Source organism: Phascolarctos cinereus, unplaced genomic scaffold, assembly GCF_003287225.1.
Source record: "Phascolarctos cinereus isolate Bilbo 61053 unplaced genomic scaffold, phaCin_HiC Scaffold_726;HRSCAF=1367, whole genome shotgun sequence".
NCBI lineage: Eukaryota > Metazoa > Chordata > Mammalia > Diprotodontia > Phascolarctidae > Phascolarctos > Phascolarctos cinereus.
Window position 1 is genome coordinate 212,080,456 of NW_027556098.1, and position 25,739 is coordinate 212,106,194.

General features: G+C 37.0%; 1 protein-coding gene across 2 annotated transcripts in view; it reads right to left on the reverse strand.

Annotated features, from left to right (window-relative positions):
* MTX2 (metaxin 2) overlaps nt 1-25,739 on the reverse strand; it is an 88,256-nt gene that overhangs the window by 40,059 nt on the left and 22,458 nt on the right. For both annotated transcript variants that reach the window (XM_020991030.2, XM_020991031.1), the window contains exons 2-3: nt 7,361-7,408; nt 6,309-6,355 (exon numbers count right to left, since the gene is read on the reverse strand). In XM_020991030.2, the coding sequence (XP_020846689.1) occupies nt 6,309-6,355; nt 7,361-7,408 (95 nt within the window). The remainder of the gene's footprint in view (nt 1-6,308; nt 6,356-7,360; nt 7,409-25,739) is intronic.

Consider the following 25,739-nt stretch of genomic DNA (forward strand, 5'->3'; position numbering starts at 1 on the left):
AATACACTAGGTCTTTTTCCATGTTTAGTTTTGCTAAAGTAAGAGTAGCTCTTAAAATGGAACAATTTAATAAATAGTTCTACTTTCTCTTTCCCTCTTTCCAATTCTCCATGCAACATTATTTGTTCTAAAAAAGTTATATGACAATATTCTTTTTTTTTAACATGGAAACTATCAGTATTACTTGCAAATATAATGTGAAACAATTCTAATTTTTAAAAGACTAATGTCATATTTCATCTTAATGGCAGATAGTTCTAATGATTTATAGCTTTAAATTTTAGGGGCTTATCACAGTTTTCAAATGAATTTAAACTTCCGATTATAAAAATTACCCACAATTCTAACTATAACTACATAAAAATCATCCTTAGACAGCAGGCCTCAAATTTCCTTCTTCAGGACAGACATCCTATTCATTTCATAATTAACTCTAAAATATCTTGTGTAATAACTCACTATGGAATATATTAAAGCATAAAAAATGCCACCGTGGAAGCACAAAGTAAAAATGGTTTTGTGTTTTCATTCATATTCCGTTTCACCAGGACACAAAGGAAAATCTGTGAAGACAACTAAAGAATTATTCTCCACCTTATTGAAGAGACATGCTTTAAAATTAAAAACCATGAACAAATCTATCTACAAAATAATTCATTTTTTATATCAAACAGCTGCAGACCTTGTAATTGAAATAATGTGTCTAAGGTTACAAATGAAAAGTGTTAGGTATCATTCTTGAAGTGACAGATTAAGTTCCTAATCCAGTTATGGTAATGGCCACATTTGTAGTTTAACATAAATTAAGACCTTAATTATATTTGTGGCTATTTTAAACAAAATAACAAATTCCTTTGTACCTGTGAATGTAATTTATAGCAAAGCCAGGTTCATTTTCCAAGCCAATCTATTTCCCACCGCAGAAGAACCCTGTTATAATGGTATAATGTAATTCTTGTTGTAGAATGTTGAAGGAGTAGATTCGCTGGTAGCACAGAGGAGGTTTTGAAGATAAATGAAGATGCTATTCATTCAGGGGTAATTTCATCTTAGAACTATATGAAAGATGTTTCACTCACATGTGGTAGCTGTATGGCCTGGAATTTAAGTGTATTTTCGGCTCAAATGTAATGCTGCTAGATCGATTATGTTGATACTGTATATCTAATAATGAAGAATTCTAGCCTTTTTCTGTTTAAAAAATGGGCTGTCATTTTTTCATTTCACTACTGTGTCTTTATTGTTCTTTTTACAACAACAAATTAAAATTTGGCTTGCTGTTTACTTTATAAACAAAAAGTATACAGCTGGTAATACTAACTTACAAGTCTCTAAGAATTCTTGACCAAGAGAATCTATTTACCACAGAAATAATCATATATCTGTATTATGAAGTCTTTGGGTAAAGTCTTTAGTTTTAAATTTCAGTGACACCATAGGATGTGATATGTAAATTTTAAGTTACTTTGTTCATACACGGTAACTTTCAAAAGGAAAAGAGAAATATCTGTTAAATTAGATTCTACACATAACCAACCGTAAGCACAAAGGCTCAGTTATTTTTGACAAAGTTCATATTTTATACGTATAAACCAGCCCAAAGCTAAACCACAAAATGTTTTGTTTTATCAGGTATGCAGAGATGACATAATAAACACTACTTCACCTCAGGAATTTGAATTAAGTGAAAGCAAATAGAAAGCATTCATTTGGGGGCTCTTACATAACACTGAAACTGAAAGGATGTAAAACCCCCTACCCTATTCAAATTTTCCCTGAAGCTTCTTTAGGTCTACTATTCCTATCCCTTCTCCAACATACTACCAATAAGAGGATGAATATATTTAAAGATTTAAGGTGCTTGACTTAGTTTCTTCTCTTTAAGAGGTAATTAGGGAGTTTGTGGGAAGAGACTGAAGAAGACAGGAGTGAGGGAAGTAATGGTTAACTCAGGAGGAAAAATTAATTTCACCCCAAAGACAAGTGGTTTCTTTTTACTTTCACAAAGTTATGTCAAATTTTATTAACATTTTAAGGTAATGTTATGTTACTAGCTCCTACTTTTAAACATATTAATTTACATTAACGTGTGACATCAGCCCAACTTCTATATTTAGTTGTTATGCATACATACCCCTACAATTCCTGTGAAAAGTCTTATTTAAAGTAGAAAAGTACCTGACTAATGTATGTCAGGAAATCTGAAAATATTCCCTCAGGAACTTTTCAGTTGTCTCCTGAATGTCATGACATTAGTTTATGGGACTGACAAATACATGTTATAAATCATTTCTGTAAAGGTTCTTGTTGATTCCTATAAGCCCCTTTTCTAAAATGTTGTTTTTTCCCCTCATATACACGTGCAATGATAGGAATCAGGACAATTCTAGCTGGAAGTGATTATGACAGTTTGTTTGGCTTGCCTAAGAACTGTCAATCTAGCCACTGACTATCAGTTAAGAAATGACCAGTGACTAAAATAAAAGCAGCCAATAAGGGTGAACCATTAGAATACAACCATTTCACCACCAATTAATGTGTCAACAAAAAGGCACATTTTGCTGAAAGGAAAAAAAAGCAAGACTCAGCTATTTCTTTATCGGCAGGTCTGACATGTTCATGTTCATGGCCCTGCATTAATAGGGCCTATAAAAATGCTGACTTTTTTTTTTACACGATTCAATTGACTAATACAAGGTAAAGAGTTAGTTCTTGTTGACATCTCCTTTTCCTTTTAGGAGAAAGGATATTTTTTTCAGAAAGTTAAAGGAAAAGGAAACTAAGGGGAACATTAGCTTTTTTCCTTTCTAAACTTAAAAACTCACCAAAGGAAAAGTTTTTCCCTCCATGCAGTACTCCAGTAATGAGCATTACAAATTTTTAAAAGATCTTTACTATATCGTTGGATGTTTTAAAAGTCAGGCGTTCTGAACAATCCCCATATATAACTATGTTCAGATCCTTTTGAGTATTACTCTTCAGGATTCGTTTAAATGAATTTTGAGTTTTAAAAAAATTAATAACAGAATAAAAAATTATCTTAAAACATTATTTTTTCATTCCACCATAATCTGTAAGGCACACATACAATTTTTTTCTGTTCAATGAAAGTTATTTATTCAAAACCTAAACACCACTACTTTCATTTTTTAAGTACTTTCCATACTTTCAAAGAGCTCTGCTACCTATGATTTAATCTGAGCTTCGTAACAGTCCTTTGAGTCAGGTAGTCAGTATTACGCCTACTTGACAGATGAGGAAAATGAAAGATATAATATTAAATACTTTTCAGTGCTACAAATAAACATAAAACAGTAACAGCATTTTCTAGAAAGTCAAAAATTAATGTTCACTATCTGTTGGACAACTATCCAAAGGCCTAAGAAAAATTAGTGTAGCATCCATTTTCACGTTTGCGAATATATACGAATAAATAAATAGGAGGCTGGAAAGACTGCTACCTTTCGGCTATCTTACTACATACTTCCACAAAACCATGAGAAGAACAAGGAACAAACATGGTAACTCAGTTATATCCATTTTTCAACCAAAAGAGCTTCTGGCATTTTCACAACTTATTACTTAAAAAAAAAAAGCCTCTTGAGTCTAGAGAGCAGACACCTTAAAGAATTTAGTTTTACTGAAGTAAACCTTTAAAAGCTATTATTTATCCATCTTTCTAAATCAACAGGCTTAGGTTAACAAAAGATGATTTTTTTTAAACTGATAATAACACCACGCATTTAAACTGTTCTTTAAAGTTTTCAAAATGTTTTCTTCATGACAATCTTGTGAGGCAGATAATATCAGTTTTATCATTAGAATTTTACAAACTGAAGTCCAGAGAGGAGAAATCACTTGCCCACAGTCACATGGCTAATAAGTTCTGAGATGTGACTGAAAATCAAGCCTTTTGGCAGTAAGTCCAGTGCTAAGCAAAAAGGGTCTACACTTCATTTTCATTAACAAAAATATTTTCTCGAAAGTGAGCTGGAAGCCAGAGGAAAAAAATGGCAGCAATGTACTGTAAATGGATCTAGTGTGTGTGTCTCTGTCTCTCGCCTTCCCATTTTCCCTCTTTCTCGCTCCTCTCCTTCTTTCTCTCCCTCCTACTCCCTTCCATTGACCAAAGGAACCAACAAACTCTAACGTACTAAATACACAGCTATTGGAATCAATATACAAGGATTATTTCTTAGTCACACCAGTGCCACGAAAGCACAGGGGAAGCATTTCGTGGGAAGAACACGCCAGGGAAGTTACTAAGCTCCTTTTAAACTGGAATCACAAAAATTACTTTAATCATTAAAGATCTGACCACTTCAACTTTACAGGCAGAATAAACATCAAGCTATGTGGCAACTGAATTTAAATTTCCTGATGTTAAACTGGCAGACTATTAAAATATTTGGTGCTTGATAGTTTGTTATCTTTTAGAAAATAATCAGGCATTTTATGGATACCTGTCGTACTGTTTTGATCAGTTTTGCACATCACAAGTGAGTCACTTTACTCATTCTTCTAAATCAATCCTGCTCTATTCTACAGAAGAAAATTACTCCATCAAGTTTAAATCAGATATCTGCAAAAGTCACATTTATAGTCATGGCTACTATCAGCTGTCAACCCAAAGAATATTGAAGAAAAACAAGAATTTTTAATATATTCTAGTTAATTTATCATCTAAGTGACACGTGTAGGATAACAAAATTAAAATGGTAAAATGGTTAAGTAAGATTCTACATTTAAAAAGTAACCTTTTTTTTTGTTTGGTTTTAAAATCAGAACTGAACTGATTTTTTATTTTTAAAGCAGCAGGCCCAGTGCTCAAATGAATGAGACACAGAAGGATATGAATGGTTGGATAAAGTCAACATGAAGATCAAATGAACAACCATTCAGCAAAAATGCTTATTTCTCTCCATTTCAAAGGATTATTTAAAACATAACAATATGGGTGGACACTGCCATCTTGGGACTTTTCTAAATAAACAAACTTACTCATTTATCTCAACATAAAATACCTTTGTGATAAAATGTACTACAGTATTTCCCAAGATGTTACTCTTTAGCTAAACTATTCATTCTTTTTAAAGATGAAAAGTGGAAAGTATAATGTTATACTACTCAAAAACTTTCTGATGTCAGGTATAAGCCAATGTAGGTTACAAGAGCAATAAAAACAAAGTTAAAACAGTCTCAATAAAAGCACATGTAGACTTTGTGAAGATTCTCTATATTACAACTGAAATCTTGTTAGTTAAGATGACGGAATATAAAGTACTGATTTTAAATGAGAATACATAAACAGCCAATTGAGAAATTCCACTCATGCAAAAAATTACACACAAAAGAAACACATTAATTGGCATATCACCACATAAAACAATAAAAACTTATTTAAAAGTATACTTTGAGTTCTTAAAAGAATGTAATATTTTTTAATTAAAGAATTATTGCATAACTTTTCATACTCATATGTATATGCACAATACCTTTTTACTTTTCATTCTCTAAAGAATACTTCCTTCTTAACTTTCTCATATTTTCCTATTAGCTTGTTAGTCATCTTTACTTTTTGAAAATATTTTTCCTTGATCATTTTAAATTACTTAATCCAAATAAATGGGACCAAACCTAAAAATAAAATACTGTAATTTATATTAACCTATATTATGAAACTAATTCCTCCCTAAAGAGTTTTTTGTAAAAGTACACAATTTCCAAATACACCACTACTTTTTTCAAAAGTACAGTCTGAGGATTACACAATCAGGGATCTTTTCCAATATAATTCTGACAGTCATCAATCTGTGAACAATGTGTACATAACGAACAATTATAAATGAATAAAGTTTCTTCAAGATATTTCAAGCTGGATTAAAGACAGAATGAACAGGAAGATGCCTAAAACTAAAGATGTCTAAACTACCATCCACACACTTTAATCTTTATAAATATTACTATTAAAAAAACATGAATATACTGTGTACTCTCCTTCATTACTGTCATCTACCAATCTAGACAGAAAAGCTGTACTTTATTAAATAGGTACTTAAAAAAGATCATGAAGGTTGAAATTTTAAGTTGACAAACATTTGCTAAATAAAAAATATTAAAATTTAAAATTCAATTTAATACAACTGCACCAATAAGGCAGTATTATATAACTACATCAAATCATATTAGAAATTTTTAAATATATAGTGCTAGAGTACCTTGAAAAGAAAAAAATTCATTCCAACTTAAAATGAAGTAAATCTTCAAGAGAAATGTAACATCTCCATTTAAAATAAATATTTATTTACCTGAACAGCAAGAGAAGCAGCATTATCAGAAAGCAAAATTTGTTCCCCTGTAGGAAGAAAATGAAAGGATATCCATTCAAAAATGTGGTTTCTAAACTGGTAAAATACAGTCATTTTTAATAAAAATTAATTTTAGCCTTCTTTTGTAAGAAAAAAATTACACACCAATGTCATTGTGTAATTACAGCAGTGCTATTATATGATGATGGTTTTCAGCTATATTACCTATGTATGAATGTAAAATGTAACAAGATCTTTCCTCCAGAATTGCTTTATCATTTATCTCATCTTATCAGATATATATGTACATAATATATATGTAATTTTAAAAATCCCTCCTTCAAAATAACATTTGTTTTAAATTTTCTAGGATAATTCCTTTGTACTCAATCAAAATTAAGTAAAATAGTATCTGCTCACAACTCCTCTAGTTAAAAGTAAAAGCATTCAGAATCCTATAAAACCAGCTTGCAGTTAATATTGCACAGTGTGTCTAGGTCTGTCACACAAAAGAAAGATGACAAGTTCGCTGCAATAAAAATTCCATGCTTAGAAGACTAGGGCCACTGCCTATTAGTCTTCATTACTTTGCAGTCTTCTGACAACTGTAGCAGGCTGCTGAGCCCCAAATGGGGTCCATAATGTGATCTGATGATATATGAAGAGCTGCTAAAGGGAGCCTGAACCATCCTAGCCTATACATTTTAACAGTTCCTTTTTACTGAGAGCCCACTTTACCACAAGACTTCAAAAATCTGCTGCCTCAGCTATTGGTGCAGTAAATCTGCCAACGATGCCTGCAACCACATCATTTTACACTGCCTACAGCAGCCAATATAATGAGTCAATAATAAACCAAGGACCTTATAGGCCATGAATACTTGGTTTATATTGGCAAATGCAAGTTGAGCTAAAAGTTACTCTTAAGACAAATAGAAGGGAGTCCCCTCTCAATGTTCTGTTTCTCTTTGCTGTTAATTGTACTGAATGAGGTTTCTTTTAAACACATTTTAACAGGAAGTCATTACAAATTGCAGAAATAAAGCACCCACCTTTCAGCTGCTGATAAAGTGTAGCGTCTTCAGGCCAAGGTTCTGTAGCTGTAGAAGAAAAAAGTTGGAATTACACGCACAGGGGAAAAATAGATCCCAAACCAAATTAACAAATGGGTATTTGCCTATAAAAGAGGCAGCTGTCAAGGTTACCTTAAATATGGCAAACTTCCATTATACGTTGCATTCCAGATGATAAGGTGGGATGCATAAGAATGTAAGATGGGATGAATGGAGGAAAAGAAAGGTTTTATCTTGTCCTCAAAAATTAATGCAAAATTTTATAAGGTCTACATAGACCTTTATAAGGTCTATAAGGTCTATCATACTCATAAAACCATTGTTACTTCTTTCTAACATAATCAGATCCACATAAGAGATACAATGCATCTTATCACATTACATATTTTTCCCACTGTCCCTAGACAGTATTATAATGAAATAAAGAAGCCTTTTATAATATTCTAGAACATTCCATCACCCTCCCAGATCATGAAAACAAGCTAAGACAAGCAAAGCAGTATGATGAAGCAACATGTAATCACAAAGTAAAACACAGCTAGTAAAATATACTTTTAAGCCTGAATTTAACCTTAGTCTTATTTCTTTAACCTCTTTTCTGATAACTTGCTGTAGCCAAATCACAACAGCATTAAAATCAAACTGAATCCAGAACACTGGGCACATCCATGACGATGCAGTGAAGTAGATAAATTATTTGTTGATATTGCTGATAAGACACTAACAGATTTTTATATAGCAAAAATAACCACGGCTAGCAAAAGAGAAGTTAAATGACCATTCTCTAAGGCTATAATACTTCAAATGAATATTAACGAGCAATTCCTTGTTACTTGTGTGCTAGTCTTGACAACATACCACCAAATTCTGATTTTTGTTATTCAATTTGCATTGATCTGTCTTGGGAAATATTATGTCCATAGGAGTCATTCATAAAAGCCCGATCAAGATTTATGACAAAAGTAAACACCTTTAGCTTAAAAAAAAAATCACATATTAGATTTAGTTGGACAAGGTTTCCGAATTCTTTAAAAAACTTATGGGGAAATGTTATAACATTACTGCGTTGTTACGGGGCTTTTGGACTTAATTTTGAAAATAACTAACTCTAGGTCAAGTATAAAATAAACTCAAATAACTGTAACATACAGTTCTGCATAGGAGTTTGGTGGCTTGGTTGGTTGTATGTGGGTTTGGTTTTGGGGGGGGGAGGGGCGGCGGCAAGTAGGATCCAAACCTGTTGATTTCACTAGTACAGGAAATTCCCAGTAAAAAAATTCTTTCTACTAAAGCAGGTGGGCACCTGCTCTTCAATTCAGTCTTAGGGAGTGACAGGGAGCACTGAGGGAGAAGCGAGGCAACTGCCCGAGGTCACAGGTATCACAGAGCCAGCATGGGACAGATGCTGGACCAAAGCTCTTGAGTTCCTGAAGGACTGAGGCCAGATCTCTGTCCACACCACCATGCTGCTTCTCCTACTTATATGCATAGGTTATTAGCCTAAATAAGTATACTTATTATCTAAATGTTATCAAAATATATTTATAGCAACTGCTATTTCACTTCATATACTGAGACATTCAAACACATTATAAATAAGGGTAATTTTTAAAGATGATACTCATTTTACAACCTACTCATAAAAATTCCTATGTAAAAACTCTGAAGATAAGATACTAAAAATTATATGTTTTCAGGTCCATCATAAATGTTTTAAATCACTAAAACCTCAATTAACCAGAATGCAATAATTCTGACTTGTTTTCTGAGCTCTGTTTTTAAGCTATGGCCTAACTGCCACCTCTACTGCTCAGTAAACTCCCCCAGCTCACCATCACATCAAGGATCAAATACAAACTCCTGTTTGGCATTGAACACTTCACCACCTGCCCCCTTTCTACCTTTTCCAGTGACCTCAACACATTACTGCACTCTATCTGCTGGGTTCCCAGCACACCTGCTATTGCGTACACAAGTGCCTCTGCCGCTCCATGCCTCTGCCCTGGCTAATCTCCCCACCTGGAATGCTCTCCATCCTCATCTCCAACATTTCAGAATTCCTGGACTTCCTCAATACTCAGCTCAAGTGCCACCTGCTCCAGAAAGCCTTTCTTGGCCCTCCCCCCAACCCACCCACCCAGCTGCTTGTGCCTTCCCTCCAAGATAATTCTGCGCCTGCTTTGTGTGTTTCTTCTATACACCTATTTTATGTACATGCTAAAACCTATAAGAATGTTCTCTGAAGACATGGGCTCATTTCAGCTTATGTCTTTATGGCCCAAGTACTCCACATTTTGCCTAGAACATAGAAGGTGCTTAACAAATGCTTGCTGATTGATTCAGTTCAACTAATATACATTAATCATCTATTCTGTACAAGGCAGATGCCAGGTGATAGATAATCCCTTCAAAAAAATAACAGCCCCATTCTCAAGGAATTTTTATCTGTGGAGAGAGATACAACATGTCCTCGTGTGAGGACTGCGTCAAAATTATTCAAGATGGAAGGAGAGAGAACGGGTGCCTTCCCCTTCAAAGTTGGGAGAAATGACAAACTGGGAGCACATGACAGCTAATGCATATGTGTAGGCTTATGCAAGTCTGAGCCTGATCTTATGGCCCCTGCATACCTGCTTCTGCTTTTTTTCTCTCTTGATTAGTGCTGTCCAAACATGAGGGCTGAAACAGATGTGTCCACTGTGAGATGCAATCTTGTGAGTATGAGAGATCACAGGTCCTGAGTCCCTCCCTCACTGAAGCTGCCTGGTGGTAAGGGGAGCATCTCCATCAGACAACACAGCCACTGATAGCTGACTTGGCAGAAGACATGGACCTGGAGCATGTTATTTGGACAGTGTGGCACTGAAATGGTGGTTGTTGATTGTCCTAGGTACAGAAATATAAAATGCCTACTTAGCAGTCCCACAGACAGCTTCACATTCTGAAGTTTAAATCTCCTGGGAACAGATACTGTTTCTGTTTTAAGTCTCCATTAACTGGGTGCCTATCAGAGAGCCTTCATGTTTAGCATCTCTCTTGCATAGAGGAAATAAATAGCTAACTTATACTGGATTGTACATTATTACCTTTGTATTTCCCTTTTTGGGGGAGAATATTTGATATAAGCCTAAACTTAATTTTCTCAAAGGCCCCAGAGTTGGGACGTGAGGATGGGGTATAAAAAAACCAAAGAGCAGAAAAAAGAGCCTCATTACCAGGACCAAGCAACCCCTGGACTGAACCCAGGATGCACCTGTGTGGGTACAGAACAGACAGATGTCCCTTAGTAAAGATGGAGAGGATGCAGTGCTCAGCAGTGGCTACAAGGTATCTAGGGACAGAACAATTTTTGGATTACATTTATACAAGCACTTCACCACCAATGAGGCCTCTGGGAACACACTTCCAACTTAGCTTTGGTTTAAGTCTATGGCCCTGGGCTTTGAGTCAGAATCCCAGCTCCACAAAAATTCCAGCTGTGTGACCAAGCACAAGTCATTTAACTCTGCTGAAACTCAGTCTTGTTATTCATAAAATGCATCCTGGACCTGTGATTTCATTGGTACAAGGAGCTGCCAGTGAGGAAATTCCTTTTACCAGTGTAGCTCAGTACCTGTTGTAAAAGCTCGAGTCTTAAACAGCTTTTTACTGGGACACTAAAAGTTCAAGTGGTGATTTGTACAGTCATATATCTAACATGAGTCAGAGGCAGAACCTGAACACAGATAGTTATAATTCCAGGGCTGTCCTATGAATCCCACCAAGCTAATCTCAACAAGATAATATATATTAAAATACTCTATTTGTAGTAAAATGCTTCATATAAATGCAATCTTTTATCATCAAAAAATAAGTATAATGGCATGGAGAGAATACACAAGGTAAACTGAGAAGAGAAAGCTAATAACCAGTAGATCAATTTCCTAAGCTGGAGGCCTCTGACCTTAGCCTTGAAGGCCAGGGCTGGGGGATGGCATAGGGGATCACTTCACAAAGGCAGTAAACTTCAGGGAACAGCTAGCAGTCCATTTTAACTGAAAGATACAGCTGGCGAAGTAGAGTCATGGGTGATAAGGCTGAAAAGAAAATGCTGAAGAGTTTTAAATTCTAGGCTAAAGAGTTGGAATTTTGTTCCATAGAAGACAGAAAGCCACTGAAGGTCTGTGAACAGGAGAGTGACACGGTCAGTCCAATTATTATATACCCGCATGGATATTTTCATTACAAAAGTTTTCACTCAAAAATTGCATCTCAAAACATTCACAAAAACAAATGTCCTCATCCTTCATTAGTATTATTCGTCTTCAAATCCTCCAAAAGATAGAAAAAGTTAAAAAGGAAAAATTTGTTCAAGAAAATCAATAATTTTTCAGTATAAGAAGAAAACATAAAAGCTTAGGAGAATATACTAACAGAGGAAATTTTTTATTGTTAAACTTTTTAAAAGAATCCTCACAGTTCAGTTTTATATGTAATACTTTGTTTTTTCATTTAGTTAAATACTAAAGTTTGTTGATGATTGTTAGATTAAAAAAAAATTTTTTAAGTCTTATTCTAGAACTGATTCTTAATTACTGGAAGGAATTCATTGCTGGGCCAGAAACAGAGGAACTCTGGGAGAAAGCAACCACTATTTCCAAAGTGTCAGAGCATAATTTCCCAAACGAAAGCTGGGCACAGTTTGGCAAGTGTTCTAGATTTTGTGAAAGCAAACTGTAAAGGATTCAGAGGAAGCTAAGTAGGATTTCATGGCCTAAAGATCGACATAGAAAGACAACCCAGGAAGAATGGAAAATTCCCAGGAGTGAAATCTGACGACACAAAGGGAAACGATGCCAATGAAAAAGAAGAACTGGAGTTTTCTGAAGAGACTAACGTGGATGCACAAGGAACTCACCATGCAACTTGGATTTTGTAGAAGTTTTGTAAAGAAGATGGAGGGCAAGTAACAGATGATGAATATAAAGGAATAATACAGTTCTGTAAAAGTAATATCAGATGTGCTAAATCTCAGAATAGCTGAGGCTGATGGCAAATGGATTTTAGAATTACAGTAGGAGAGGGGCAGCTAGGTGGCGCAGTGGCTAGCACACCGGCCCTGGAGTCAGGAGGACATGAGTTCAAATCCAGCCTCTGACACATAACACTCACTAGCTGGGCAAGTCACTTAATCCCAATTGCCTCACTAAAAAAAAAAAAAAAAAAAAAAAAAAGAATTACAGTAGGAGAAAAGCGAGCATCAACCAAGAGACAGGATCACTGGTTGGGGTGACAGATGATAACTGACAATGGAGAGAAAGCAGAGGTGGAGTCAACAGGACAAAGCCAAAAGAATCATGGCCAAGATCCCCTTTTTCTTCTCCACAAAGATTCAGGAAACCTAACACACCAAATTCTGATCAGGAAATTCAAAATAAAAGTAACACAGTGAGTCATTTTACTAGCCCAGATTGGTTTGAGGAAACAGAGAAGCCTGCAGACGTTATGGATGAGGTCTGGTCAGAAACATGCTGCGAGAGAAGCACAAGACACAAAGAAAGCTGACACTAGCCATCAGGGAAAGAAGCATCCCAGCGAATCCCTGAATTAACACACAGTACCAGAAAGTGTGTCATCTGGCAGCTCTGTTGTCCACTACCCAGCTCCAGGTGACAGACACAGGGCAGAATGAGGAGGGGACCCATACCTAAGGGTATAGGAGAGAAGCAACAGCAATCACAGACTCTAGCTATATACTGAGCAAACAGTAGCCATGTGGCTCTGATTCCAGAGGCAGAGTAGGTCCTCAGTTTTAGACTCAAGCCCAAGCTGAAGCCTGCAGTGGAGTAACAAGGGCAAGAATCCCAGACTAAAAGAGAGTCAATCTTGCTGTTCAGTCACTGAATCCACAGTCTCCCAGAAGGTGCTAAAAAGTGGCTCGTTCCAGTAGCAGTCTCCAACCGGGGACAAACCAAGAGACAAAACTATATGCCAGTGAGTTTGAAAGTTATAAGAATATCCTGCAACTGCCCATTAGAGAGACAGTGAAAATGATCTAGAAAAGAAATGATCATTACAAAGAGCCAGCATGGTTTCCTCAAAATAGTTCCTGCCATACTAATAACCTTATTTCCTTTTTTGACAGGATTCCTTAACTAGTAGACCCAAGCAAAATCTGAAAATAGCTTTACCTAGATTTCAGCAAAGTATTTGAGAAAGTATTTCATGTGACTCTTATGGAAAAGATGGAGAAACATGGGCAAGATGATAGTACAATCAGATGAATTTGAAACTGCCTAAATGTTCAGACTTGAATCAGAGTTCTTAATTATTCAATGTGAACTTTAAGAAGCCTCCCGCGGATTCACGGATCTCTGGGATTTGTGCTCGATTCTGTGCTGTTCACCACATTTATCAATGATGTAGATAATGGCCTAGAAAGTACTTTCATCGAATCTACAGAGGACACAAAGCTGAGAATAACTAACATAGTAGACAACAGGATTTAAAAAAAAAAAGATCTTTACAGGCAAAGAACTAAAAACAAAGTAAATGTCCATCAAGTTAGGAATGGATAAACTATGCTACATGCATGTAGTGTAATGTCACTGTACTGTAAAAAATTATGAAAATGATGAATACAGAGAAACATAGGAAGATTTATATGAATAGATACAAACTAAAGCAAGAAGAACTGGGAAAACTCTAGACAATAACTATACAAATTTAAAAACAACAACAAGAAGGAACTGAAGCTGAAAAAGCTGAATGTTATAAAATTATGAGGACAAAGCTGAGCCCCAAAGAAGAGACATGAGAGACAACGGGTATAAAAGACTACATAGGAGGGCAGGCTTGGCTGATGTGTTGGTTAGTTTTATTAAACTTTTTGTTCTCTCTTTTTTTACTGCTTGTTTTAAGAGACGGATGTCTGTCTGGAATATGCTGAGAAATATAAGTGATACAAAAACAAAAACTATCAATAGAAACTGGAGGGGGAAAACAGATGTTGACAGACTAGACCACTGGGTTGAAACCAATAAGATGAAATTCAACAAAGATAAATGAAAAGTCTTTTACTTAGGTTCAATGAATCAACTGCATAAGGTCAAGGAAAGAGTAGGAACTGAAAGGCAACAGTTTGTCTGAAAAAGACCCAGGGCTTTTAGTAAACTGAAAGATTAATATGAATCAACAAGATGACAGGGTAACCAAAAAAGCTACTATTTAAGCTACATTCAGGAATAAGGGGATAATAATCCTCAGACTACATGTGGAATACTGTGTTTAGTTGTGGGTATCATAAGAGGGAGATTAATAAATTGGAAAGCATACAAAAGAAGGCAAACAAGAGGGTGAAGAGCTTTTAAGTCAATAAGGAACAGCTGAAGGAACCAGAGGTGTTTAGCCTCGTGAAAAGAAGATTCATGGTGAACACAACTGTCTTCTGTAAGGATTTTCAGGGCTTTTGGGAAATAGAAGTATTAGACTTGTTCTGTTTGGCCTCAAAAAGTGTTTGAGCCCCCAAGCCCACCTTCTTTCTTTTCTTCCTGTGCTGCCTGGGAAACTATCCTAGATTCAATGCAACTCAAGAAGCACTTCTTAACCACCTACTATGTGCAAGGCATAAAATGCTAGGTACCACAAGTAGTTTGTTTTTTATTTGGGAGGCGTGGAAGAGGAAAGAAGTGGACAGGACCTTTAATTCCATTAGTATGGAGAATTCCTATTGAGGAAATTTCCTCTATCAATACAGATCAGCAACTATTCTCTAACTTCTAGCCTCTGAATATATTAATAAGTTAGGTGATTTGTCTGGAGTCATACAGACTATACACAGTCTATATCAGAGGTTGATTTTGAATGCAGGTTTTCCAGTTCTGTACCAATTACAACAAAGAGTTTCAGCTAGAAAGATTCAAACACAGAACACAACCTACATGACAATAAATCCTGACTGGGCATTCTAGATCAGCAGTTAAAGACCACCAGATAAAGAGATATTCAAGGACTGAACGCCAACAAACTATCTACATTGCATAAAAAGTATAGACTAATTTAAGTGATTTGTCAGTAGTACCATTAGCAGAGCCAGAGGACCAAGTACAGAACTACAGATTTGGAAGGAACCTAGGGCCATTTCATCCAAGCTACACCTTAACAAGAATTATCTCAACAACACAACTGGACATGATTGGACAAGTAAGCCATCCAGCCTTTGTCTGAAGAACTCATGTGACAGGGAGCTCATATTTCATGAACGGCTCTAAGTTTTTCCATACAGCAAGACTAAATTTGCCTCTTTCAGCTTTTACAAATCATATTCTGGGACCAAACAAAACAAGTCTAATCATCTGCCACAAGAGACAGTCCTTTCAATATCATATGAAGTCAATTATCACAGAATCCCTTCACCCTAGCTTTCTCTTCTCCAGGCTAAACACTGCCAGTTCCTTCAGCTCTACTCAATACTCTGGCTCTTAAGCCCCCGCCAATGCATTTCTATTTATATAATCAAGTATTCACAACGCTGACACCTTATGATCTTAAAAATAACCATTTACTTAACAACTGGCAAATAATATCATAGATACTCATATTAAAACAAATGCATAAATAATATTTGAAAACTCTAAACCGGTTTCTTCTGTCTTAGAAACTGTCCATAAAAAGTTCCCTGGTAAAAGTAAGTTCTGTGTTAAATATAAGCCTCCACTTCAAGGTAATTGATCCATGTTATGCTTAACTAACACCTCCCTAGACAACACATCTCAGCTAATAATGAAAATAAATTATATACATAATAAGGGAAGCACAGCTGTAAATATCAAAACAATGAAAACTATCTGACTCGCTGAGTGACTTCTCTAATTCTCTTCAAATCAGTTCCTCTACTTATAGTTTCAAACTTAGTAGGTGCTTAATAATGTTTATTAAATAATTTAAAATGATAAATGCTTAATAAATGATTGGTTAAGCTTGATCAATTATGATTGAGATGATGTAGTTGTGAAATCTGTGTTTTTACCTCTTTCAATCTCTTTTTGGGTTCAGACTCTGGATCATCTCTTTAGATCACCCTGGTTTATGATGAGTCAAATTTTCATCTTTTTTCTGTGATAATATATTTTACTTATACCATAATCAAACATTTATGGTCTCCAGATCTCCCCAATATACTATAGCTTATCGCACTCAAAACTCAGAAATAACTATCTCAAAATTCTGGGTCAGAAATGAACTGTTTCACAAACTTTCTTTTAAAACTCCAGGCAACGAGATACCTTGGCAACAAGCCTTCAAGAGAGAAGATATCACTAGCAAAATATTATTTGCATACCAAAGAAATCATCTTACGTATAGGAATAGTATAGTAGCCTGAGATAAATTACCTCTAAAAAGGTGAAGAATTTGCTTCCTACATATTACTAAGAGATACATCAGATTCCTGTCACCTTTAAAGGCAAGTAAATTCCTATATTACAAATATAAAGACATTAAACCTGGAGAGTAAATAAGGAATGTCAGACAACATCAAGGTGGTAGTCACTGAACACTCTAACACATGATCATTGTCTTTAAATTACATACATAACTGTGTATGTGTATGATTATAAATTTAATCTATTTAAAGGTATTTCACAAATATTAGGCCCTTAATTTAGGGAGGACTGGGGGTGGGGTGTGGAGAGATATAGAAAGTAGTACTAGCCCTATTGTCATTGTACTAATGACCACTTATAAAGGATATTATGGTAGGAATTCCTTTCTGGCAGGACTAAATGGCCTCTGAGGTCTCTTCCAACTTTAAAATTTGGCATTTCTATGCTTTCTAATGACAACCTACCACTGCCACAGAATGAAGCCACCACTTACCATATTTATTATGGTACAAGAGAGAATAGAAAGTGACCCTGTGCTGAAAGACTGCATGGGGCAAAACACCAGGGTGCTTGGTTGGAGCTGGGGAGAGGAAAGAGAAGCAGAGCAAAACATGTTACAAATTACCTAAAAGAAACTTCACCTACTTCCAATTTTGCCAGGTTTGGCCTTGGTTTTCTTCACTAGCAGCCTTCATTAATAAGTTGATTTTATCCTCAGGATTAAACTTGTAATGTCTTGTAAAGTCATGAATTTAACACAATTTAACATTTATGAATTTGACACCAGGAAGATGTTTAGATGATTTAGAATATGAGTCAAATTTGACAAGAACCTCACTCCAAAATGAAAAAGTGCTGTGAACACAAATGCTTGGAGTGAGCAGTAGTGAGTGAAGAAAGTGAAAATCCAAACCTGGATTTGTGAAGGTCAGGTGTGAAAAATATACACTAATGGATAATCCAGTTTATAAAATGATTTACTTTGATTCAAAATGTACAGTGATGGTAGAAAGTGGATTTTTACAAAGATGCTTTACATCTTGCAAAGATGAAAATACATTATTATCTATATAATAAGGGAAGCATAGCTGTAAATATTGAAACAGTAGATAATTGATAATTCACACACAAGTCACACACACATACTGCCCCATTAGCACAGAATTTATCTCTTTTAATACCCAAAGTTGCATCTATGCCCTCAGTCAGCTACTTAATCTGTGTTAAGAAAAAAATTTCCACTGCAGTAAGAAAAGTAAAATATTTCCAGTCCTTAACCATCCATTCTCACAATGCAATGTTGACGTGGCCAGTTGCAGACTTTGGCCATAATTCTTGAGCTAAAAGGGACCTTCAGAATCCTCTAATCTCCCCTCCCCGATTTTACAAATGACAAAACTGAGACTCAATGGAAAAATGGCTTTTGCACGTTAAAACAGTGAGTTAGTAGATAATACTTGTGGTAAAAGAACATCAATAGATATATGTTATATGAATAAACACACAAACATCCCCCAAGTCCTGAAGAGCAATACAAAATGATTTCCCATTTTCCCCTTTTTTCAATCAGTGTTGCTTATAAAAAATCAATTGTCCTTACTACTAATTCACTATAAAATGTTTCTACCTCCAAACATCTGGGCTAGTAGCAATCTGCTAGTTTGACATAGGTGTATAGGTATATATTGATGGGTCACTTAGGGTTCCTTAAGTACTCCTACATGCCTAGAGAAGACACTTCCAAATCAAGTTCAGTAATAAGTCATTCCTATGACAGATGCTTTATCCCATTCAATTCTGGAACAAACAACTCTGAACGTCTATGACCTCATAAACAAGTCACAATTCCAAAGGTCTTATTTTGACTATCTAATCTAACAGGGCAAGGGAAAGGGCAATGGAAAGACGCCCTTCATAAAAAGTTTTTTTTTTAAGCACAACATTTTTAATATATAACATGACTCTTCTGGCATATGAATGTAGGTGAAGACATAATTTGTAGAATAATAGGCACTAATATTACACGCTGCTTCAGTTCTGTCATAGTTCTAATCCATCAAATTGATTAATGTTATAATAACTCTATACAAACCTATCATTTGTGCACTAATGAAGTCAAACCCAGTTTATCCTTGGGCAACTAGATTCCAAAGGCCCAGAGATGTCATCTCCATCAGCTTACCAAGCCTACTTGGAGAGTTCAAGCTAAAAAGGATAAGAAATCTGTGTAGCTGCTTTCTTAATTTCTAAACACTCTGCCAATAAACTCAAATATTATCATAAAAGAATAAAAATACCCACAGTATTAAAGGAATTTCTGGCAACTCCTTAAACGAAGACAAGACTTCAGGAAAGAAATAACCTGACCTTAAGTGGAAGTTGTAAGTAAAAGAAAGTGGACACACAAGCTATGTAGCTCTAAAATAGGGCATGAAATTAACCTTTAGTACAGGTTCTAAAATTTCCAGACTTTTAAAACTGAGATTAAAGAGACTTAATCACAGCTAGCATTTTTGAGTACTTAAGTACTTAATACAAAAATACCAAATCTGGTATGCTTCAAAGATACAAACTATGTATAACAATGCTAAACAAAGAAGTTCTAAAATTTGTAATGAGTACTCTTGATTAAAAGGCTATTTTTTTCCCTAAAAATAAATTCTGTGAATTTTTAAAGTCTTATATTATCACTATCTAGCAATCATACTTCAGAAACAAAAACAATTATGAAGAAAGGCCAGTAAAGGTTACAAATGAGATAACCAACAGGATGCACTTTCTTCTAGGATGCCAATGCCAAGCTCATAGACCCATGACAAACAGCTCCATGATTTTCTACTTACAATTTACCAACATCTCCAGCCAGTTATTTCTGGCAAAGTCATAAGCAGATGAGGAGAATGAATGAAGGACCCTACTCTACCCCACCCCCAAGTTCCTAGGCAATGGGAACCTGACCCAGCTGAAAGGGTTAAGTGGTCACAGTAGTCACAGAAGCTTCAATTCCTGACTCTGAGAAGCAGAGGTATTCTGTCAATGGTTGCAACCCTTCAACCAAAGAACCAAAGAGGTGCCTAGAAATACTAGCCAAGGGTGGGGAACCTGCAGCCTTGAGGCCACATGTGGCCTTCTAGGTCCTTGGATGTGGCCTTTTGACTGAGAGTCCTATGTTTTACAGAACAAACTTTTTATTAAGGGGATTTGTTTTGTGAAGTTTGGGTTCAATCAAAGGGCCAAACTTGAGGACCTAGAGGGCCACAGGTTCCCCACCCCTGAAGACAATATATGAAGTGCCAAAGATCATTTTTGACCAATTTCTTCTATTTGTCATTTGAGACAGCTTTGGGAATTAGGACAGCAAGTGGTTAATTGTGGGAATGAGGGAACCACACTGACTCCATCTTTTGACAATTCTGGAGACAGTTCAGCTCCCTTTCTATTCAATTATGGGTCTAGTTCAAATTTTGCCTTGTGAAAAAACTTTATTCAACTGTGGGAATTGAGAGAAAATCTTACCATATTGCTTGAACCTAGCCCTGCATGGCTGGGAAACTGGACCATCTCTCCCTGCTGTTTAGAGACCCTTAACTAAGGACCTAGGTTATGGTGACCAGAAACTCAGTCAGACCCAAAGATTGATACAGGGAGTTTTCTCACAACTGTACATCTCAAGCAATTCATATGTCTTATCTGAAAACTGGCCTCATACTGATCAATCAGATATTATTTCCATATTCATTTGACTGTTTACAGACACTTTGGGGAGTGGAACGTCTCCTTTTCTGATTTCAGGGATCTGCACCTGTTCACTCTCCCCCTCCCAACTTAAAAAGTCCCTAATCTTTCGATCAATTAGAAATCAGGTTAATGTTGTACTGTTTCTTTTTCATTCTGATGAATTGTTTTTAATGTATAAAACCCCTGCATTCAGGGTCCAACCCTAAGCTGAGGAAGGCTACCAGTCCTTATTTGTTCAGCAATTGGTGTGCACTGTTTAATAAATTGATATGCTTGGAAGCTTGTACCTTTGTTTCCTCAATCATTTCATCTTTCACCCACCACAATCAATGAACAAGCATTTTATTAGGCACCTATTATGTGCCAGCTGCTGTGTTAAGTGCTGGAGATAGAAAAGCAAAAATAATTCCTTCCCTCAAGAAGCTCACATTCTAATAGAGCAGACAACATGCAAGTAACTTTGTACATGACAAAATATATGCTATCTTAGAAGGACAGGACTAGTAGTGGAGAGACCCCAAACGGAGCTCTTACAGACGATGTGTTCTAAGCTGAGGTCCTGAAGGAAAGAAGGCTGACTGTCAGAGATGGAAAGCACTCAGGCATAGAGGACAGCCAGTGAAAAGACACTGAGATAGAAGATGGACTGTCATGATAGAAGAACATAGGCCAGTGAAGCTGGATCACAGAGTTTGTGGAATGGAATAAATAGTGGAACAGAATAAAACATAATTAGACTGGAAAGGTAGGAAGGGGTCAGGTGTCGAGGGGCTTTGTATGCCAAAAAGAGGATCCTATAGTTGATCCTAGAGGAAACAGGGAATAACTGGAGTTTACTAAGTAGAGAGGTAGGGATTCATCAGACCTGCCCTTGAGAAAAATTACTTTGGCAATGGAGGACAGACTGTTGTGGGAAGAAACTTCAACCAGGAAAACCAACCTGAACACTACTGAAATAGACCAGATGTGAGCGGATGAAAGCCTGCACTAAGGTGGCAGCTGTGTATATGGAAAGACAGGGCATATACAAGAGATGTAAAGGGGTGTATACATGAGATGCGGATGGAGAGAAGGGGGCGTATACAAGAGATGTGAATGGAGAGAAGGGGTATATACAGGAGATGTGAATGGTGAGAAGGGGCATATACAAGAGATGTGAGTGGAGAGAAGAGGGCATGTACAAGAGATGTGGAGGCAGAAACAAGCCTCAGCAACAGTTTGGATATGTGATGTGGGTGTGAGAAGTCTAGGTTGACAAGCCTGTGTGATTGAGAAGATGGTAATGCCCTTGATAATAACTGGGAAGTTGGGAAGAAAGGAAGGTTTGGGGAGTTCTGTTGGGGCCATGTTGTGAGAAACATCCACTAAACTCTTTTTCTAATAGTGCTACTGTATAGAGAAGCGTTTAGCTCCTAAGACGCTAGAGGAATAAATTCCTCTATTCCGTTCCTGGTCAATCATTATCAAAGTGTTGAGCCAAACAATTCAAAAAACATTTTGTTAAGTGTCTATTTCATATAAGGTACAATACTACTTCCGGGAATACAAAGAAAGAAACAAAACTGTACCTGCCCTCAAAGAACTTACTTTCTACAAAAGAGACATCCAAGTGTAGACAATGACAAGTAGTTACAAAGCAAGAGCGAGAAAAAGATAGGGCTAATAATGAGAAGAATCAGGAAAGTCTTCCTGCAAAAGGTGGCCCCTGAAACTGTGCTCTGAAGAAAGCTGAGGAAGGAAGGAAGGAAGGAGGGAGGGAGGGAAGGAAGCTGAGGACTCTACAAGGTGGAGGTAAAGAAATAAGGGGAAACATGTGAAAAGGCACAGAAGGAAGAGCTAGAATATAAACAAAAAAGCTGACAGGTCAGTTTGACTGAAAAAGAGTGAGTATGAAAGGGAATCATATGAAAGAAAAAAAGGAAGATGGAAACCAGTGCTGGGCTGAAGAACTTTTATTTTATCCAAGAGGTAAGAGGGCATCACTGAAGATCTATGAAGGGGTAGGTGGGAGAAGGTAATCTATACATAAGATAGATGTTTTTAAAGTACAATCATCAAGACTTAGTAAAAGACTGGAAATGAGAACAAAGAGTCAATTGGGGCATGATATGAATGAGGCAACAGCCAGATGTTTTAGGAATACCAATTTAACAATTGTGTGGAGACTGGATTGTTAAGAGAAAAGTTGGTGGGTGGGGAAGGGGTGTGGGAAGGATAAGGTCAGTTAGGATTAGGAGAATATAACAATAATCTACGGGCATCATCCACAAACACACAGTAAGGCACAAAAGGGAAACGCATGAAGCCATAGCGAGTGGGGATGGATGAATCAAGTGAGGATTTTTCTGAGGATGGTGGAGCCATAGACCTGTCTGTAAGACAGCAGAGAAGATGAGGAGAGACTAAAGGTTAAGTGGGGTGATGGAGGAGGCAATCTACTGAAGAAAACAGAATGGAATGGGATCACTTGCACAGGTAGAGGGACTGGCCTTTGGAAGGGCCACCTCTTCATATGAAATGAGTAAAGAAGATAGACACAGAAGGCATCTAAGTGATAGCAGATGAGGAGAGGAGAAGTTCTCAGTAAATGGCCTCCATTTTTCAGTTTAATATGAGGCAAGGTTCTTAGCTGAGCCAGTGGGGAGATGGGAAGCTATGCAACGTTTGAAGAAGGATAAAACCACCATGGTGAGTAAGACAGTGGCTCAGTTAGGGAGGTGTAAAAGGACTGCCTTGCCACAATGAGGGTCTGGTTGAGATCAGGCAACATAAATTTGGTGTGAACTCAAGTGTGGACTTTCTTCACTTAGTTCAACAGCACCTGAGTGTTGAGAGCAAAGGGGAGTAATCTAAGGCTGAGACTGGCAGGGCAAAATCAGCCATAGGATATGGGGTCAAGGGATCTTAGAGAAGAGGGCAATGTAAAGTTGAAGCGGTTCACCAAAGAGTCAACATAAGGAAGGGAGAAGAGCGTAGCTAGTGTAGGGGTGACAGCCTGGTAAAGAACTGAGAAGGAGAGGGACTGGAGGGTAAGGTGAGGACAAGGAACAGGGTTTAGGGTTGCAAGGCAGTGGGAAAGGCAGAATGACAGTAGATTATGACCACATAAAGAAATGTCAGAATTCACGAACATGGAAGTAGTGCATTCATGGGTGATGCTAAGATCACGGGCATGATGATCTCTGTTATGTTGCAGAGGTGGAAAGGGGGAGGGGAGTCACGTAAAATGACTAAGTTGAAGAATTGGTAGTTTAGGGTGATGTTTGATGTATGTATGTTGAAGTCCTCTAATACGAAAGCATGAGTTAGGAAAGAAAAACCACAAGCCAGGCACTGAACTTATTGAGGAAAGAATGAAATGCGCTGGAAGTTAGAAGACAACAGCAACCAGAATTTTATTGGGTGCACATATGTACTGAGGAAACTTCAAAGAAGGAGAAGTTACTGAGTGATGGTGAAAGAGGAAGAACTTGGGAATGGTAATGGAGAGCAGAGTATTCCAACTCTGCTACCTCAACCACTAAGTCAGGGGAATGAGTGAAAGTGCAGCCAGGGCTACAAAGGGTGGTCAGGAAAGCTGTCATCAAGAGGGAGCCAGGTCTCAGTGAGAGACTGTTTCTTCCAGAAGATGGTAGAAATGGGAACAGAAATGATTTTAAATGAAACCAGGTTTATTACCTATTATTGTTTTCCAGGGAGCACAGTAGAAGGGGTGGATTGATTTAAGAAAGGGATATGGCAGGGGAAGTATGGAGAAGATTGAGAGGAACAGGAATAAGGAATTAGTCAATGGAAAACAAAGAATGGGATCTGAATGATGACAACCAGTGGTTCAAAATCATTGAGATGGGAAAGTTATGACCAAGTGGGAGTTTGTTAATCATTGAGGAATGAGTTCACATAGGTTATCAATATCCCTAGGGGTCTGGCCTCAGGGTGCTCCTCTTAGGACCTTTAGCAGCTCAGAAGAGGGGTACCTGTAGAGGTGACCATATAGAATTGCATTTCTTTCCTTCACTTGAAGGCAGAAAAGGAGAAGGCCAGCCAGGATACCACGATAGAATGGCACTTCTCTTCTGCCAATGAGGCAGGAACAGGCAAAGGCAAAGAAATCCAATAGATGGCACCTTCTCAACCCTTTACAATCTGGCTTCTGAGCACCACTCAACTGAAACTGCTCTCTCCAAAGTTACCAGCCACCTCAATTACCAAATCAGATGGTCTTCTCTCGTCCTCATCCTTCTCAATCTATCTGCTGCATCTGACACAGTTGACTACCTCTCTCCTTTTGGACACTTTCTCCTCTCTAAGTTTTCATGACAACTATTCTCTTCTAGTTCTCCTCCTACTTGCCTGATCAGGTTTTAAATCTCTTACTGGCTCATCATTTATATCATGCCCATACTCCTCACTCTCATTTCCAATCTTTTACCAAATCTTCTCTCTATGTTACTTTAAAAATATCTATCTTATACAACCCCTTCTCTTCTCTGCCCTGCTGGTGCAGGCTCTCCTCACCTCACACCTGGGCTCTTCCAGCAGCCTGCTAGATGGCCTCCCTGCCCCAAGTCTCTATTTGGTATTCAAATTCCTTCCTAATTTTCTAATTTTCTTACACCTTAATCTCTTCCACATACTCTGGTTCGGGGACACTGGCTTCCTTGCTGCTCCTTACACAAGATACTCTCTATCCCCCATGCCTGGTATTCACTCTCTCCTTATCTCTGACTCCTGGCTTCCCCAAAATCCTCAACTAAAATTCCACCTTCTGCACTGAAATAATCTCCAATTTATGCTGTATACATCTCGTTTGCACACAATTCTTTGTATGTTGTCTCTTCCATTAGATTTTACGTTCCATAAAGGTAGGGACGGTTTTTGCCTTTCTTTGTATCTTCAGAGCTTAGTACAGGGCCTGGTACATAGCAGGCACTTAATAAATGCTTCTTGACTTGACATGAATGCTGCCCAAGACACTTTTCCTGGTCCTCTTTCTACTGGCTCTTTTTTGGTGAACCCATCAGTATTCATGAATTAAAATATCATCTCTAAGACAAATATTCACAGACCTATATATCCAGGGCCAGACTCTCCCTTTAGCTTTAACCTTGCGTTACCAACAGCCTATTTGACTACTCAACCTCAGTATTTCCCGTCCAACTCAAAAGTTACTATCTTTCCCCTCAAACCCGGCTGATCTTCCAGACTCCCTATTTCTTTCAAAAAGCACCATTCTTTCAGTCACTAAAGTTCAAAAA